The sequence below is a fragment of the Alosa pseudoharengus genome, unplaced genomic scaffold (assembly GCF_046254945.1).
Source record: "Alosa pseudoharengus isolate Yale_2024_CS ecotype anadromous, Long Island Sound unplaced genomic scaffold, YU_APseudo_1.1 YU_APseudo_1.1_scf_11, whole genome shotgun sequence".
Classification (NCBI taxonomy): Eukaryota; Metazoa; Chordata; class Actinopteri; order Clupeiformes; family Clupeidae; genus Alosa; species Alosa pseudoharengus.
This window is the reverse complement of record NW_027468576.1, coordinates 35,444,559-35,463,577: the sequence shown is the minus strand read 5'-3', so window position 1 is coordinate 35,463,577 and position 19,019 is coordinate 35,444,559. Positions and strand designations below refer to the sequence as shown.

Genomic DNA, 19,019 nt, shown 5'->3' with positions numbered 1-19,019 from the left:
TTTGGCGTGGACCGGCTTTTGTGTCTCTCGTCAGGTCTTGTTCAAATTGCCTCAGAGCTGACTGTTTAGCTAGTGCTACTTGTCGTTAGCTACTAGCTAGCTGCTACTCTAGCTCTTGCTGCAGTTTCCTTCAGAGAGAACTCGTTTATACCTCCGGTGCTGGACCCACCGGAGCTACCCGACCCTCTGAAGGACGACTGTTACCTCCGGTGCTGGGCCCACCGGAGCTACACCTTCCCCAGGACGACTGCTTCACCGCCGGTGCTGAGCCCACCGGAGGACCAACCGCCCTGCTGCTACTGCTGGTGTCACTGGCTACCTTAGCTAGCTCGAGGCATCTGCTTGCCTCTCGTCCCCGTCAGGATAACGGTCATCGGCTCGTTGGCTGAGTGGAGTGAAACTGTTCGTGAGTACATTTACACTGACACACACACACTCGAGTTTCGCCACGAGCGACCGGCGATTCGGACTGGTATTGTAGTGCTAGTGGTTGCTGCCCTGCCTTCAGCTCATAGAGCTGCCACCGAGCTCCAACGGCAAGCGCTTGGGTTGGGTTATTTTATTATTCTATGATTACTATTATTTTGTTGTGATCATTATTGTAATTTATATACTTGTTGTATATTGTTCATATTGTATAAGTTTATTCACACTGGTAACGTTTAGCTCTGTAAGCTAACAGGCTAGCCGACATTAGCTACTGTTAACCTTCGGTTAACTTTCTCCTGCATCCAGTCAGGGTGAACAATAGATCACCCTCTTTATTTCTGATTGAAGCTCTTTATGAAATAAATATTTTATTGTTACATTTCATTATACTTTTGGGTGTATTGGCAATTCATTTGTATGCATCCACCACTAGATTACTGGACCATTTCCACATTGATTATTTAAATTCTGTAGGAATACACTATACACGAGCTATACGGTAAGTGTAGTATTTTTACAGTGGAGGCACCGCGCTATTTAATTCTTTGATTGTGCTTAATTGTTAGCCTACTGGTATTCAGGAATATCAGCCAGCTCACCATTCCACCGCTGAGACCTTCAGGATCCTGTTTGCGCCATTGTGTTATGTATTGTAACTAGTGCCTATTCATGGGTTTCATCAGGTCCCTTTCCACAGGTGTATTAATCAAGCACCATGCAGTCTGCATTGATAATTAAGGTGCTTAATTTTATACACCTGTGGAAAGGGACCTGGTGAAACCCATGAATATGCACACACCCATTAAGAAGGGGTTACATAATGATAACTTAGATTTGTTTATCGCCTTTCAAGATATCCAAGGACGCTTAACAAAAACAAAAATGGAGGGAAAGGCCTCAGTGAATAGGTGTGATTTTAGGAGTCTTTTGAACGTGCCTATAGGGGCACTGCGTACATTCAGAGGCAGATTGTTCCATAGACTGGGAGCAGCAGCACAGCAGTAGCAGGGGAGACCAGCATCTGGTGCCCTTTCAAGTCAAATCATATGTGTTCTTAGTGAGCAAGGGTGAATAAGTAAAGTGAAATAAACCCTCAAGTCAACTAGAGTGTTCTGAGTCACTTCTTTGAATTGCATCTCAATTGAATGCAAAATGAGAGAAGAGGTTATCATCATCCAGTACTTCTGTTCAAAGATTTATATAGGTCAGAACCATTAAGGCTTTCTTGAACTGACTATAATAGATAATGTTGCCCTGTTGTTGTCTAATGAATTGCCATCATTAATAGCCTAGTGGTTAAGAGGTTTTGCTTCGTCTTGGCCGAGCGTCCAAACGAATCCTGTAAACGCACTGCCCGAAACCGCACTTTTCTGAAACCTGGTCCCAGAGTGGAGAAATCTGAAACCGTAGCCCGTTTGAATTCGTTTAGACAGCGAAACCGCACATCCTGCTTGCGTATCGATGATCGCCACACCTCAGCTGCCCTGGACTTGCACTTATAGTATTGCCTAACAATACTAGTTTTATAGGCCTACAGGACATTACCTACGATTACACTCCGTAAGATAAATATCACAACTGGTGCTGCGCAGCGCCGATAGCTTATGACTTGGTGGACTGAACACTGTTTTTTCCCGGTGTTTTTTAATGCATTCTAGCTACTGTCAGTGACGCGAGAGAACTTAAGTTATTAGGAAAGTGCGGTGTAAGTTTAGGCTACATTAATTTGTGCGTAGTGCCAGTGTCATTAATTTATTTTACATGTCTTACAACATATATACATGCATTCACAGTCGAGTGAAATCAGATATAAGCATACAAAGACGCTTAGAACTCACGTTAAGCCGATGGTAGCACACTGAATGCAAATGCGCGATTTGATTTGATGCAGGCAAACGTATTGACTGTTACTAACGAAGGTTTTATAGCAATATTATAAATGTGGCGACAGAATAGCCTAGAACTTGGGTAAGCCTTGCGTTTAGTAGCCTAATGTGAATCACGGACTATCCTACAACCAAAGAAAGTAAAGGTGATTAGTAGGCCTACCTGCGTTAGCCAAATAAAGGACGGGACTGCACCCTTCACAAACCGTAAAATAAAGTTTATTAGTTTTACAGTTGTCTACAGTTGACAGTTCACCATCAGTCCACACAAACAATTCTGGTTTCCTTGCACTAGCCATTTCGTCATAGCCTATTCTGTCTGTTTGTAAAGCACAAACTTTGGTCAATTTCTGTAAAGAAACAGTACCACCTATTAGGGGTGGGCGATATATATCGTCTGCGATAATATCGTGATTGTTGTTTTAACGATGTGCAAATTTACATTATCGAGTATTTAAATTACTTATGGAGGGAAAACATTTGAAATCACGCATTGATAACCCATACATTCACTAAATCCAGGAGGTGTATGCAAGAGAAGCCCCGTTGCAGCAGAGCAAGTGTCACATGATCCCTAGTGGGTCCACGTTGTCACACGCAGGTCTAATGTTTATTTTGTGTAGCGAGATCAAGACGTAGCCTACAAGGGATTTTGTGCAGCTACTTCTGTTCACGTAGCATTAATGAGACAGTCCTTTTTTCCTACATGGTATTATATGGAGAGAAAACATTTGCCTTTGAGTATTTTAGTAGTCAGTTGTAAACAAAGAACTCTTCTCATGTAACCCTTTTGTAAATGGACTAAAGTTCGCTCTAAATATCTACGTGTATCGATTATGCTAACCGTTAGCATCTCTGTGGGATTTCTCATATATATTAGCCATAAGCTAACGCATTAGTTTCTATTCTGTAACTTGGAGTGCTAGCCTACATGATTTCTCTTAAACAAAACATCGAAGGGAATAACTGAGATGTACTCTGTTGGTCTGCTTAGTTTTACAGTGAATACTAAGTAAAGGTTTTTGAAAGGAACTTCAGCTTCAGATTTTCTCTTGAGACACTGTTAGGCCTAGTCATCTTCTCTAATGTAGCTGGCTAGACCATGTCATTGCCACACACACAAGTGGGGGCAAAATTGAAAATGTGTCATAGAGTGACAATGCATTGGTTGATTTGGTTAAAAAGTCACAGGTTAGGTTACTGGTTATTATAATGTTGATGCTATTCATAAATAATGAGCTGTAAAGTAACTCAGACTTTTACAATTTTTTTAAAGGATATCAACTAATTATCGTTATTGTCAAAATCACAAAAAATATCGAGATATTATTTTTTGTCCATATCGCCCACCCCTACCACCTATAGGCCTGAGGTATGAAGTAACGTGTTGAGATGGATCCGTTTGGACGCAAATATTCTTGATGCGGTTTCAGGGAAGACGGAGGAAAAAAAGATCGGTTTCGTACGTGTGGACTAGCCCTCAGTTATCAGCAATGTGTGTCTGTTATGTGTTTACAATCACTTGCATGTGCTGTTAAATGTCTTTAAAAAGCAAATAAAAAAACTATATTCAGCACAACCTGCTATTTTGAATTGCATTCTGTCCATACAGTGATAACTTATTGCAGTTCAACACACAAAGTGAAATGTAACTGGGGAAAAGGACACAGGAATAAAACTGAAAGAAGCTCTTCTAAAACAATTTGGACGTCCAAGTTGCTTACTGCATTGTCTAACATTGGTTACATCTGCCAGTGTGTCATGGCACTACTTATGGTCCTTCATGGTGCATAACATACTGCAGTTCATCCAGAAACCTAAACACAGTGTGCGTGTGTGTGTGGTGTGTGTGTATTTTACACACCTTGTAATAAAGTCAAGTCACAAATAAAAATTAAAGAAGCTCTTTTAAAACTAGAATACAAAACAAAATTCTTGTCTGTGTGTGTGTATTTTACACACCTTGTAATAAAGTCAAGTCACAAATAAAAATTAAAGAAGCTCTTTTAAAACTAGAATACAAAACAAAATTCTTGTCTGTGCGTGTGTGAGTGTGTACACAAAACCACTAGAAAATGACTTGAAGGATGGCAAAGGCTGGGGTTAGAAGTGTTCCATGTAGGACCCGTGGACCAGACTGAATCAAAGCATTTGCAGTGAACGTACATCATACAAACCTGTCTCATGATCTAGTAAGCCCTGGAAACTGGAGGCTGACTTTCAGACGCTGTGTTGAGCTGTGCAGAAGAGGCTGAAGATACCAAACTGGGCCTTTGAATATTTTTACCCTGACTGGAGATAGTAGCCTATTCATAATAGCCTATATGTAGGCTTCAGATGGATATAGGCCTATCTCTGGATTTCAGTATTATTGATATTTTTATTAGGACTATTATTATACTCATTTTGTTTGTATTTTATTTATATCCTGGGATTTTGTGATGTAGTTGACCGGGTTAACATTTCACTGCGTATGCTATATGACAACTAGGCTAAATCTATAATTGAATATCGAATCCTAGCACAGTACAGGCTGCGCAGACTTATACATACTTGAGCGTATCCTTGTGATGCAACCGGGACGAAAGGCATTGTGGGTTGCATGAGGTGAACGTTGTGCACGACATTGAAGGGAGGTTGTTTCTGTCAAGGTAAGCGGTTACTTTTATGGTTCAATTCAATATGTAAAGTGATTTTCCTTGGTAAAAGATGCTGTGATGTGTTTTGATTGAGTAGGTTTTGAGGGTGTTTTCGAATGACAACAAAATTGTGTTTTATAACCGCGCTAACGTAACGAATTGATAGCTTGCTGTCTTACTGAGATGCCGCTTGACCAATAACTTACTTAACCTTACGTTAGCTGCTCAGTATAATCATCTACCACTCCTGCTTTTTCTAGCAGCTATGGGTTGTGTTTTTTAGTGTTACGCAAGCAAATTACGAAAGGAAATGTCAATTTAGCCATTAGCGAACATGAAGCTATTGATGCACAAGGCGTTCGGATTTATGGTTATCAAAGATCCAGGTCCTGTTTTAAGTCGATTTGAGCCATATTTCAAGCTTCATATCGATAATTGACTAAGGAAGTTACTGGAATGTCATCTGCATGTTGAACTTGAAGCCGTGATTGCCTTAACTTTACCATCATTGACTTCAGCTTTAATAGGTGTATGGTCGGACAGTGACGATGACCGAGACTGTGTCCAACCACATGGGCTCAGTGAAGGTCGAGACCTCTTCCCCAGAATATAGCTCTGGATCTGCACCACCACGGAGCTGTCCCATGCATCAGGACCACAAACAAAGTAAGAATAAGGCGACATGGGAGGACACTAATCCTCATGACAGTCAGTGTGCAACATTTTACTCCATTGACAATGCACTGTGACTTCCAAAGTGACAACCACCCTGATATAATGCTGCCTTTTTCCAGGTGCTCCTCCCCTAGAATGCCCCATGCACAAGGCGTCTGCACCTGCCCAGCAGGCACCAAAGACTTCCCCTTCCGTCCCAGAGACTCCTGCTCATCAGGACCGAGCCTATGAGTTTGTAGAGTGTCCAATGAAGGCAGCAAGAGGAGAGAACGGAGCAATGTCTGACATAAACCCTGCAAACATGGTATCATCACTTACAATTTCATTTAGTAAAGGTGCTCTAAGCGATGTTGGGTAATTCTGTTGACGTTCAAACAAAACAGAGCTAGCTCGCCCCTCCCTCCCGTGCAACTGAAACATCTGAACGTTTATCTTGTCTGAGATTGGCAGGAAGAGTTTGTTATGTTTCATGGTCCACGCTGGACCAGGCTGTTTTTGTTGCTCGGGCCGGGTCTGAACAGAACTGGGTCTACCCATCAGAACAGATGTTCTGGAACGCAATGCTACGCAAAGGGTGAGCTTACTGGCCAAGATGCTGGGGTTTTTAGCCATACATTGTACTTACTACTTTCTTATCGGACAAACATACAAAATGTTAGTATTAGAACAGACTTGGTCATTAGTCAGAAGATGTATTTGATCAAACCTGTTTCACAAGACCATTATTGTGTAACCATCACTAAAATAACACATTTAAACCTCTGCTGAAATTAGATGGCGCTGGAATGAGGGTGACATTGGACAGAAGGACATGAAAAGCATCATCAAGATTCACAACCAGAACAATGAGATGGCTTGGCAGGAGATCCTAAGATGGGAGGCTCTTCATTCAAAGTGTGTAGAGAATGATTGACATCCCAGCATAAGTTGTGACGTTAGCTCATTCACAGCCACACTAGATTGTACAAGCATACCAGCAACAGGACTTAATTGGGCTTTCCTTGCCGATGAAAATACCATGAGTCAGAGGATTAAACACATCAGGTAAATTGTATTCGTCCATAGACTGTACATTAGATACTGTTAATGATATAGCAGGCAGCAAGATGCGACCGTTAACTAAGATCATAACAGCTGATTCAGAATGCTGGAGCACGCCTGGTCTTCAATCAGCCAAAGAGGACACATGTAACTCCTCTCCTAGTTACTCTCCATTGGCTCCCTATAGTAGCCAGAATTAAATTTAAATATCTCACTTCGGCCTATAGGACACTAACTAGATCTGCTCCTAGTTATTTTAATTCAATAATCAAGCCTTACATCCCCAACCGCCCACTGCGGTCTTCTGGTGAGCGCATGTTGTGTCGACCAGTCATGAAAACTGGGTCTAATTCCAGACTCTTCTTCAGTGGTTCCATGTTGGTGGAATGAATTGCCCAGTGCTCTCCGTTCCTGTGGTAGTTTTGGGTCGTTTAAGAGGGGTCTAAAGACATTCCTATTCAACATTTACTTAGTTGTTTAAGCGCTTATGTGTTATGGTTTGTATAATGTTGTTTTATTTTAATTGGGCTGTTAATTCATTTGACATTATTGTTTATTATTGATATTCTCCTTAATGTAGTCTTAGCATGTCATTGTTTTTATATTATTGATTGAATGGACATTATTGTTTATTATTGCCTTTCCCCTTTTTTTTTCCATTGCTTTTTTATTAGGCTATTGATTGAATTGATATTATTGTGTACTATAACTATTCTCCAGTCCTTACTATATTTGACCTACATTCTAATCTGTTCCCTGTTCAATTTTAAATATTATGTTGTTTTGTATTTATGTGTCGCTTTGGACAAAGGTGTCTGCTAAATCCATAACCACCACCAACATCATATGTGAAATTCGTGGCACAATTCAAACTGGACCAAAAAATAATTGTTATCTCTCCATTAACTCCCGTTCATATTTTTTTGAAAGATAGGTCCCTTGTAGCGGAAGTAAAACGGAAGTCACTGGGACACTCTATGACTTACCTAGGCCTCCACACACACACACACACACACTCTTAATCTCTGTTCTGGCCTGTAGGATTACCCTCACAGAGAGCTATACTCAAAATATGTTGAATTAAATATAAAAATAATCATTTTTTAAATTAGAATAATACCTTTCTCGAAAAAAGGTTTCGATCCGTTGGCTCAGTCATATTGACCTGTGGGAGACGTGGATTTATTTTGTGAGTTGCTCAATTTTGTGAATTTGAGAAGTGAATTGCTATGACTTACCTAGGCCTCCACTTTGGTCGAATGCCATTTGAATTCAGAGCAAGTAAATTAATTCCAAGCGCTATTATGACATCAAATTCAAGGTCACTTTAGAACGCCACCTGACGCTTTGAGTAGTTAATGATTACGTCATAATTTGTTACCATGGAAACCCATCATGAAATGGCCTAAGCATAGACCTCTCCAGAATAAGTCCCGCCTGCTAACTTCCGTATCCATCCAACTTCCGGGCGTGGATTGTCTATGGGAAATAACATGGCGTTTTGAAAGATCGTACCTGTCAAACTCTGTAGGTGACAAAGTAGAAAAAGCTGCTGGGCAGATTAGCCTACACACTTCTGCCATCTAGTTTCCACTGGATTTTTTGATTTTCGGTGCCGTTTAAGTAGTATAGTCTATAGTATACTACTTAAACGGCACCGACAATCAAAAAATCCAGTGGGAACTAGATGGCAGAAGTGTGTAGGCCAATCTGCCCACCAGCTTTTTCAACTTCGCTACCTACAGATGTTTTACCGGTATGATATTTCGAAACGCCATGTTATTTCCCATAGACAATCCACGCCCGGAAGTTGGATGGATACGGAAGTTACGGAGGCGGGACTTATTCTGGAGAGGTCAATTTCTGTCGGGAACTATCTGGCCATGAATAAGGTAAATATGATGAAAGCCACTAGTTGCAAAAACAGTAGAGCCTACCACCTAACTCTTACATGAATACTGAGTAGCAAACTTATTATTTCTTTCATGACGCCCATGGGCCTTAATGATTGAGGCTACAGGCAAAGAAATGTAGGCTACAATTCTTCATAATTCCACATACTATTTAGGCTACCATCTATGAGCTAAGGCTAGTATAGCCTATGACAAGTGTATAAATACTAATTACCTTGACTGGATGACGGATTGAAGACCGTGGCGTTTTTTAAAACATGTTTTGATAAGAAAAACCTACTATTCACAATGGAATAGGGATCAAATGCGAGATTATGTAAGTACGGTAGAAAACCTTAACGAAGAGCAGACCACTCAAAAGTGAACTTTGTTGTATCACCAACATTCTCTGCTCATCGTCATGACGCAACAATACACGATAAAAGATGAAGGCAAACCATAACTCGATGAAATGGAGAGTAGGAGAGGAGTTGCATGTGTCCTCCTTGGCTGATGGAAGATAAGATGCATTAATTGAATATCTTTATTTGATTAAAACATCAGGTAGGCCCTAAATCAACCGTGTATTCAGAAGCACCAAGTAACAAGCACATCATGTATAAGGATCAATAATAAATGAACTGTCAAACCTAATGGCATTAGGTTAGAGTTTTTGCCTGTTGCTTACACACTTTAACTCTACACAGAGCAAATAAGACACAGCATTTGGAGATAAACAACTCACATCTATTGGAAGAGCCAAAATATAGGAAAAGGATTTTAGTATGATTATTTTGCATTTCTATAATTATTTAGATTGCTTGTAGGACAGTTTAATTGAACTGAAGATAATATATATTTCAATTTAGGTTAAAGCTGATTTTCTATTGGCTAGTGTAATTTGCTGTTTTGCGCATAGAAAAAATTGTTCAGACACTGAATGTGGCATGCGCGTGTTTGAGACTTAGACATGTGTGTTGTATGGAAGCAAACAGCTTTTTGACCGTCATCCGTAATCCTTTTTTTTCTTGTCATGCTGAACTTACCAGACAGTAATGAGGAATGTTTAGTCATCATTTGATAATCCTGTACACTGAAAAGAGTGACTTTGAGTGAGATTGTCGACTGGATAAACAGCATCAACGGTCAACTGAGTGTCGTGAGTAAGCTATGGAATGAATGAGGTGGATAATGGTGGAAATGACATATGAATACGAGTCAGAAAACCTTTAATATAGCACACATGCAGAGGTGGTACAATTAATAGTTATAAGGAAGTACTAAAACGAAATTTGCCACTACATTTATGCCAAAATGAAGCACTGCAATCAAAATTCAACAATCCTTTCTAAAAAAAAATGTCCTTTCAACAGCAACACACTGATGTGCTTTATATAAAATACTGCAGTCTTTGTGTTTCTATTTTTATTGTCATTTTCTTAGACTCGGTCTTCTGTGAAAGTAGAATTTCTGCAGTGATCAGCTGACATTTTTTACAACAAAAGTTTTTTTACAAAAACAAACATTCTTACAAAAATAAAGAAAAATAGGTCACATTTATCAATGCAATACTGTAAGTGAATCTACACTAAACAAATGTAGTAGTATAAATTAAATATAAGTATGCACAGTGTATTAGCAGTTACCTTATCAGAGCAGAAAAAATATGGCTATGTAATTTGAACAATGTATGAACAACATGTACAGATATGTGCAAGTTAGTGGCAGTACCATTATCGTAGTAGTAAGAACAATATAGATAAATGCAGTATATTAACAGAATATATTACAGAAAAACTGAATAAATATGGATAATTAGTATGAACCATATAAACAGTCCTACAGCTATGTGCAGCGTGGTAACAGTACCATTATAAGCAATAGCAACTCTCCATTGACTTGTGAGCTGGAAAAAAGAAACTTCTATCAGGCCAATCACATTGTGTATAGAGTCCGAAGGTACCGTGTGAATTTCATATGGATACTGCTGCTGGCGAACAGCGGTCTTTGAATCGCGACTCGAGTTAAGCTTTTTTTAAATTAGCAAAAGTTTGATCAACTAGCCAACTCCACTGGTGGGAAAATGCATGGGACTCTCATGAGTTGTAGCGCTATCCTATTGCGTGCAGAGGAAATTTGAAAGACAACCGTTTATCCCGCCCCTCGGATTGAGAAGTGCCTATGGTAAGTTCCCAGACCCTACATCTTGATGTGGGTCTGGCTCGTCAGGCTACTTGTACTCTGCACAATGACAATAAAGTTGAATCTAATCTGCTCTAATATAATTTAATCTAATCTAATCTAAAAAACGTGGCTTTCCAAAAACCAGAAGAAGGCCCAAAAGCAGAAGCCCTGCAGGCCCCTCAGCAGGTGTGCTGGCCACGCCCACGCCGCCAATACCTGCAATGACACAGACAAACCAGCAGAAAAAGCACAAGCAGGGACCTCACAACACACACACACACACATTTCTGAGTTATTAAAGCTAAATGATGTCCCCATTTCAGAAGTTTTGGTTGCGTTTGTCCATCATTGAAGGAGTCTGGGCTGGGCTGTTTCGTATCCCGTTCTGGGCAGTTTGTATGTGTGTAGACAGAGTTGAGATGGAGGGAAGGACACACACACACACACTCAACCCTTATCTGACTGCTCTCAGTGTGTGGAAGGACACACACACTCAACCGTTCTCTGACTGCACATTTTGAGGGCCAGATGTACTAATGCTTTTAAGCCCACTTTAGGCGTATTTGTTTCACAATGTGCACGTAAAATCATGGCGAGGTATGTATAAACAGGCCGCACTGAGGTAAAGGCGCAGACTGCCTGTCGCTGGAGCTGAAAATGGCAAATTGCGCTTTTCCGTGTCATGCATATGCATTCATGGGAGGGTCAAGGGAAAGTGGGTGTTTAACATAAAGAGATGAGAGGGGAAGCGTAAAGAGCGCCTAATTAAGTATTCCACGGTATGTACAAAAACTCTTTGCGCCTAAATATTTACGCCTTGTAAAAGCAGGTGCTAATCCAAATTGAGGTTAAATGCGTCAATAAGAAAACCTTTCAACGACAACAGAATCGCTAATTAGAGCACCAGTTTTGCGTCTTGTACTATATCAAAAGCAACCTTAACTTTCGTTGGTCTTTCCAATGTCTTACTTTCACTTTCACGTCATCCACTTAAACTTTCCTACTTGCTAGATTTGACCAATCTACCATAGCCTATGTGCACAAGTTAGCCTGGCGGGCCATCCTATATCATTGACATGTATAGTCTGGAATCGAATCATTCACCTGCTTAATCCAAGGGGCGGGCAGAGAATTGTCTTTCAAACTGTCTAGGCATGCAATAGGCCAGCGCTACGACCATATCCGTATCCGGTCGGCAAAACGGCAAATACATCCTTCTTCGAAAGGAATGACTTAAGTGCATTGTGTTGCTCTACTTTCAAAGAAAAGCACAAGTCCAACTCCTCCAAAGTTGACGCCAACGCCGATTCAAACAACCGCTCTTCGTTCGCCATAGCCACCTTCCTTGTTGTTCACCGTCGCAGGACTGTCGTTATCCTGTTAAGCCCGCCTTAAGACTCTAACAAAATAGAGCGCTGTGATTGGATGAGGTCCACGGCGTTAGCCAATCGAAATTCCTATGGTTCGATACTAGACGTACAGGCTGAGCAAATTAATTTGCTGCCGCTAGGGTGCGTCTAGATTTCTAGGCTATGCACAAGTAGTTTAAGTAGAACTACTGATCTTCATTATCTCCCTGCTTGTTGACATCTTATCATGTATTGTACTATTTCATGATCGCTAAACGTTTGATTCTTTTTAATGTTGTCATCAGTTAACTTCATTCAACTGTGCTTGTATGTAGGCTATGCCGTTCAGTTGTGGACATTCGTAAATTGCGGTAGGGGGTGGAAAAAGGCGCAGATTACCTGATGTTAAGTGAAAGTTTGATAAATACCACGTACCACAGCGTTCGCTATCTAGTTTGTCCATGGCACTGATAACGCTACATTCGCAAATGTACGTACATCTGGCCCTCAGTGGCCCACACACACACAACCCTTTACTGACTGCTCTCTGAGTGTGTGGAAGGTTTGTTGCTTAAGCTGGGACCATGGGACATGGAGGAGACCTTGGCTGGAGGATCTGAGGGACCTGGGGGCTACATGGGGATGAATGATATCAACTATGTAGCTGGGGGCCAGGCCATGAAGAGCCTTAAAAACCAACAGCAGTATTTTAAGTTGTATCCTTGTGTAACGGGAGAGAACGTGACTGTAGTGGTTGGCTGACGTCACTGCCTAGCAACCAGGGCAGTTTACAAACAGAGGAGACGTGAAGCTACACGGTTTTTAACAGTCGGGTAAAAAGTTACTTAAAGTAAGAAGTTACTAAACAAACTACGGATCATTAACAGTTCAGAACAAGAGGGTCACACAGTCACGGAGGTCGATAGTCTCGTTTCAGTAGGATTCAGTTGAGTCGACATCGACTCAAGTTTAATCCGGACGTGACAGTTCTTGTCTGAGCGAAACTAACGTTAAACTAACATTAACGTTATTTGGTAGCTGGAACTGGAGCTAACTGTTAATGCTTGGCGTAGCTAAGTTAATAGGAGAGCCGTCGTATACCCCCAGGAGTTATAGACGTCAGTCCTAGGAGCTGTTTATATTACTGTCAATATACAGACAGAGAACGGACAGAGAAGACGGAGTTTTGCCACAGTGACACTACAACTTGGTGGAGCCTTGAGTGTAACCGCTAGCCTGGAAGCTAACCGCGCGCAGCTAGATTTCCACAATTCAACGGCCATTCCCTGGGCAACGGAGCTTCGCGTTTCCCTGCCAACCAGTGACCACTCTCCGCTGCAGGACCTGCCAAGAGGTGTAGCCGTGTTTATTTTATATCGCTAAGGAAAAGGTACTGTACATTCTCTTACATTCTTCAGCGATTGGATTAACAAGGAGGATTTTTGAAAGACAAGGATTTTAAAACACTTGCAGGAGCAGGCTTTCCCAATTGAAAAGCCTGTCCTCTCGGGCTGAATCGATATTGATGGACTTGTGTCACACAGCGCCCTAGAAGTGAACTTTTTATAATATTGTCAACTGGTATTCGAATTGTATTTATACGTGATATTTATTCTATTTAAATGGTATTTATTCTAAGTGATTATCTTACTTAAATTATATTTATTGCTGTTGGTATCTATTCAATTGAACGGAAAGCTTATTTATTCAATTTTGTGGTTGAAATTATCCAATGGTTTACTGCTGTCAATTGTAAAGACAATTGAATGGAAGTTTATAGCAGTTTGATGATACATTGTAGCATACAGAATGTTAGTGAATGGGATCCCATCTATGTTATTGTGTGTGATACTTCATTTTGATATTTTACTAATTTAATTGAAACTTTATTGAACATTTTGAGACTTACTTATTTAATAATACATTTCCATTTAATATATTGAAACTGGTCCTGTCTATTTTCTGGTCTACATAATGGGTAATATCACAGTGGGTCCGCAGATCACCATTATTATCCTCACCCAGACGGTAGGTTCATTATAGCCACGCACTATCAGGGGACACACTTTCTAGTTTATCTCACGGTTACATTTGGCGTCACGAAACAGTACGAGTGTGCATAGTTAGTGGTTGTGGTTATGACAGAGCATTCCAACTCCGAGCCAGACAGTCCAAAAGATGTCTGAATTAGAAGACCTGCGGAAAGAATTTGTAGAATTGCAGAGGAGGCTGGCGGAACAGGCAGGTGCACTGCAGCAGGCACGGACTGAACAACAGGAGGCCCTCTCATTAGCTAAACTTGTGATTGAGCAGCAGGCAAAGGCTCAGACTACAGTCTACATCCCACGTGAACGTAAGCTTCCAGACTTTGGAGGAAAGCCTACAAAAGTTGGTGATTTGACTATTGAAGAATGGGTAGCTGCCATGAAATCTGCTTTTCAAGTGATGAGAGTCCCGGAGGAAGATCGTGCTGAGCTAGTCAAACAACATCTGAAGGATGAGGCTAAATCCACAGTGAAGTTTCTGCTCCCAGGTGGAAAACAATCAGCCAGAGACATCTTTGATACTCTTTTAGACACATATGGTGACAAAGTTCCAGTGGGGACCAGACTGAGAGAGTTTTACGACAGAAAACAGCAGCCTGGAGAAATGTTACGGCCCTATGCCTATGACCTACAAGAGAGGTTAAGCCGCATTTCACGCAGAGACCCAGATAGAATCCCCAATGCAGATGCTGTGCTGAAAGAACAGTTGGTGCTTGGCCTGAGGGACGACTTTCTAAGGCGTGAAATGAAGAAAAGGCTTAAAGAAGAACGGGGCCTTTCCTTCATTGACTTAATGCAATCTGCAATCACCTGGTCTGAAGAAGAAGAGGTGCAAACCTCCACCTGTTCAACAACAGGGCCTCGTCCTAGAGTAGCCATGCACGCCGCAACAGCCGCAGATAGCGCTGCTTCACCTCTGACAATGGAAGCACTGAGCGATGCTATAAAGAAGATAACAGCCCGCCAGGACGAGTTGTATGAAGCGTTTCAAAGCACTAACCGGAGCTACTCTGCTGGACATCTCCCAAAAAGGACTCCGCTTAAAGATCATGAAGGACAGTACATCTGCTATGTCTGTGGCGAGTCTGGGCACACCAAGAAATGGTGTCCACAGAGGGGAACTAGGGCGAGGGCTCCTACATCCAGACAGCGCAGCTCTGACAGGTCAACACCTGGACCGAGTTCTGCGGAGACAGCTCCACGGTCTTCTGGGCCACCCATGATTGGCAGTCAGACAGCAGCGTGTGTCACAGACACTGTAGACAAGGTTCTGAAGGAAAGTGCTTTTGGCGATTGCTGGACAGTGGAGCTGACCATATGTGGAGTGAAGACCACCTGTCTGTGGGATACAGGATCAGAAGTAACCACCATCACTGAATCCCACTTCAGAAAGCATTTCGGAGAAGAAGAGCTGGTGTCTGCACAGTGGGTGGAGTTGACTGCTGCAAATGGGCTCGATATTCCAGTGCTGGGGTGCCTTGAAGCTGACGTTGAATGTTTTGGGAAGCCAGTCTGCCGAACCTGCGTCTTCGTGTTGAAGGACAGCCACCCCGATACGAGGCGGATGAATGGACTCCCAGGTATCGTGGGGATGAATGTGATAAATGACCTCGCAGCCCTGCCAGCAGGATTTGGAATGAAGAAAATGGGACGATACTGCCCTCACACCCAAGAAGCTGGTATCCGACAAGTGCTTGCAAGGGCTAAGAGAGAGGCTGAATTGGCAGGCCCAGATGGCAAAATTGGCTATGTTCGAGTTGCCGGCCGACAGACTGTTGTTATTCCCCCACACAGCGAGAGGATAATCGAGGGCTGGTGTAGGGTGTCCCCTAAAATACAGTGCCAAGTGCTAGTGGAGCCTACACCCCGGGCGAATGTCAAGAAAGGTCTTTTAGTTGCCAACATCCTTGCTAACACTGCGGATGGCAAGGTCCCAGTACGGTTGATGAACTCAAGCCCGAAAGCCATAAGGCTAACACCCAGGGCCAAGCTAGCGGTTGTGTGCAAACCGCAAAGAGTGTTTCCCAAAGAGCTGATGCAGTTTGAGGAGAAAGAGGGGGTAATGCACGTTCGGCAGATTGCACACAGAGACTCCACTGTGACAACAAAAGCTGACATTATGCCAGTGCCAGTGCAAGTAGACCTCGAGAAACTCACTCCTCCACAGCGTCTGCGTCTGAGTGCTTTGCTGGAAAAATATAAGGAGAACACTCCAGTAATGAGAATGATTATGGTTACACGACAACAGTGACACACAGAATCCCTACTGGAGAAGCACCACCCATCAAGCAGAGACACAGGCGAATCCCACCACAGATCTATCAAGAGTTTAAAAGGCACGTACAAGACCTGGTCAGCCGAGGGGTGTTACAAGAGAGCTGCAGCCCATGGGCGTCTCCTGCCGTCATAGTCATGAAGATGGATGGAAGTGTTCGGTTTTGCTGTGACTACCGGAAACTTAACCTTGTCACATGTAAGGATGCATATCCGCTTCCACGAGTGGAGGAATCATTAGATGCTTTGGGCAAGGCTGAACTTTTCTCAACTCTTGACTTGACAGCTGGCTATTTTCAAGTGGCAATGAATGAGAAGGACAGGGAGAAGACTGCTGTCACCACACCCTTTGGCCTCTTCGAATGGACAAGGATGCCATTTGGCCTATGCAACGGCCCAGCAACGTTCCAGCGCCTCATGGGTGTCGTGCTGGGTGACCTGTCTTTCGACATCCTCCTGATTTATCTCGACGACATCATAATCTTTTCACAAGATTTTGAGGCCCACTGTGAAAGACTAGAGACAGTTTTTGAACGGTTGAGTCAGCATGGCCTGAAACTGAAGCCAAGTAAGTGTTTCTTGCTGAAGGCGGAAGTCCAGTTCCTGGGTCACGTAATTTCCGAAAAAGGCATCCAAGTGGACACAGAGAAAGTGAGAGCACTGGAAACGTGGCCTGTCCCTAAGTCTGTGAAGGAAGTGAGGCAGCTGATCGGATTTATGAGCTACTACAGACGGTTCGTCCCAAAGTTTGCCCATCTGGCTCAACCCCTACACTCTCTGATGGGGAAGGGTGGGAATGACAACAGAGGTAGAACCACTGACCCATTCAGGTGGACAGATGAATGTCAGACGGCCTTTGATGAGCTGAAACGCTGTCTTCTATCACCTCCGATCCTCGCCTATCCTGACTTCGCCCTCCCGTTCATTTTGACCACTGATGGGAGTTTGCAAGGGCTCGGGGCGGTGTTGAGTCAAAAGCAAAATGACACTGAACGTGTTATTGCATTCGCAAGTCGAGGCCTGAGGAGAACAGAGAAAAATGATAAAAACTACAGTGCTTTCAAATTGGAACTTCTTGCCTTGAAGTGGGCTGCAACGGAAAAATTCCGCGACTACCTGTTGTTTTCGAAGTTCACAGTCATCACTGACCACAACCCCCTACGGCATCTCGAGACAGCAAACCTCGGTGCAATGGAGCAGAGGTGGGCAGCCCAACTAGCTGAGTTTAATTTCGAAGTCTGTTACAAACCAGGCAGGCAGAACACCAATGCAGATGCCCTCTCGCGGATTCCTTGGGGGGAGGAACCAGAGAGTGAAGACTTGGGGAAGGACTTCATTAGACTTGGCCTGAAAGAGGTGCGAGCGAGTCTGTGGCCTGCCTCTGCCCATCAAGGTCCATTAACTACAGGAGCTGTGCATGCAGTTGTTAAGAAAGTGATCAGTGGCCAAAGTTGGAGTGAAATTGAAGAGGAGCAGAAAAGGGACCCAGTGATTGGACCTGTCTATAGAGCAGTGGAGAAAAAGAATCAACCAAAGCTCTCCGAACAGCGTGCTATGCCTCCAGCGGTCAGACGCCTGGTCAAGCAGTTTGAAAGGCTGAGCCTGAGAAGGGGTGTGCTGTTCAGACGGATTTACGACCCGAGAGATGGTGAAGAAGTTAACCAACTCCTAGTCCCTGAGTGTATAAGGCGACGGGTGTATGAGGCCGGACATGAACATGGAGGACATTTTGCCAGCAGGAGCACATTGGAGCTTCTCAGGAGGGAACACTACTGGCCAACAATGGCTCAAGACATCAAAGCCTGGGTGATGGAGTGTAGGCGGTGTGCTTTAGCAAAGGATGTCTTCCCCAGGAACCGTGCTCCCATGACATGCACAAACATCACTGCCCCTCTCGAGGTGCTTGCGATGGACTACACAATCCTGGAGGCATCAACTGGAGGCTATGAGAATGTCCTTGTCCTCACTGACATGTTCACCCGCTTCACAGTCGCTGTTCCAACTAAAGACCAGACCGCTAGGACGACGGCAAATGCCTTACTGAAGCACTGGTTTGTTTATTACGGCTGCCCAGCTCGCCTACACTCAGACCAAGGTCGAAGTTTTGAGGCCAAAGTCATTAAAGAGATCGATCTGCAAAGTCTACAGTATTGGGAAGAGTAGAACAACCCCTTACCATCCGCAAGGCAACTCCCAGTGTGAGAGGTTTAACAGGACGATGCATGAGATGCTTAAGACACTCCCACCTGAGAAGAAAAGAAAATGGAGGGAACACTTACCGGAGTTAGTGCTTGCCTATAACAGCCATGTTCATTCGTCCACAGGCTACTCGCCTTTCTACTTGATGTTCGGGAGGGATGCTCGGTTGCCGATGGATGTCCTTGGTGGCAGGGACCTAGAGGAAGATGAGGCCAGTGAACTAGATGAGTGGGTCAAGTGTCACCACGACCGCCTGAGGACTGCTGTGGAGGTGGCAAAAGCAACAGCAGAAGACAACTCCAGAAGGCGGAAGAGAACATATGACCGAAAGTCCAGAGGTGCCCTTGTCCGGCCGGGGGACAGAGTGCTGCTGCGTAATCACAAACCTAGGGGTAGAAATAAGATA

The 19,019-nt window shown here is 43.1% G+C and overlaps 1 protein-coding gene across 1 annotated transcript; it reads left to right on the top strand.

Annotated features, from left to right (window-relative positions):
- The first annotated feature begins 5,502 nt into the window (after window positions 1-5,502).
- LOC143113836 (holocytochrome c-type synthase-like) lies at window positions 5,503-6,542 on the top strand. Its single transcript, XM_076275465.1, has 4 exons — window positions 5,503-5,620; window positions 5,749-5,933; window positions 6,019-6,203; window positions 6,404-6,542. Exons 1-4 carry the CDS (start codon window positions 5,503-5,505, stop codon window positions 6,540-6,542), a joined length of 627 nt encoding a protein of 208 aa, XP_076131580.1.
- Window positions 6,543-19,019: the final 12,477 nt, after the last annotated feature.

What these genes read in the sequence shown, in the direction of transcription:
- LOC143113836 (XM_076275465.1), top strand. Translation starts at nt 5,503, where the DNA reads ATGACCGAGACTGTGTCCAACCACATGGGCTCAGTGAAGGTCGAGACC. An exon ending in GCATCAGGACCACAAACAAA is followed by an intron (nt 5,621 to 5,748) that starts GTAAGAATAAGG and finishes GCCTTTTTCCAG; the next exon opens with GTGCTCCTCCCCTAGAATGC. An exon ending in ACATAAACCCTGCAAACATG is followed by an intron (nt 5,934 to 6,018) that starts GTATCATCACTT and finishes AAACAGAGCTAG; the next exon opens with CTCGCCCCTCCCTCCCGTGC.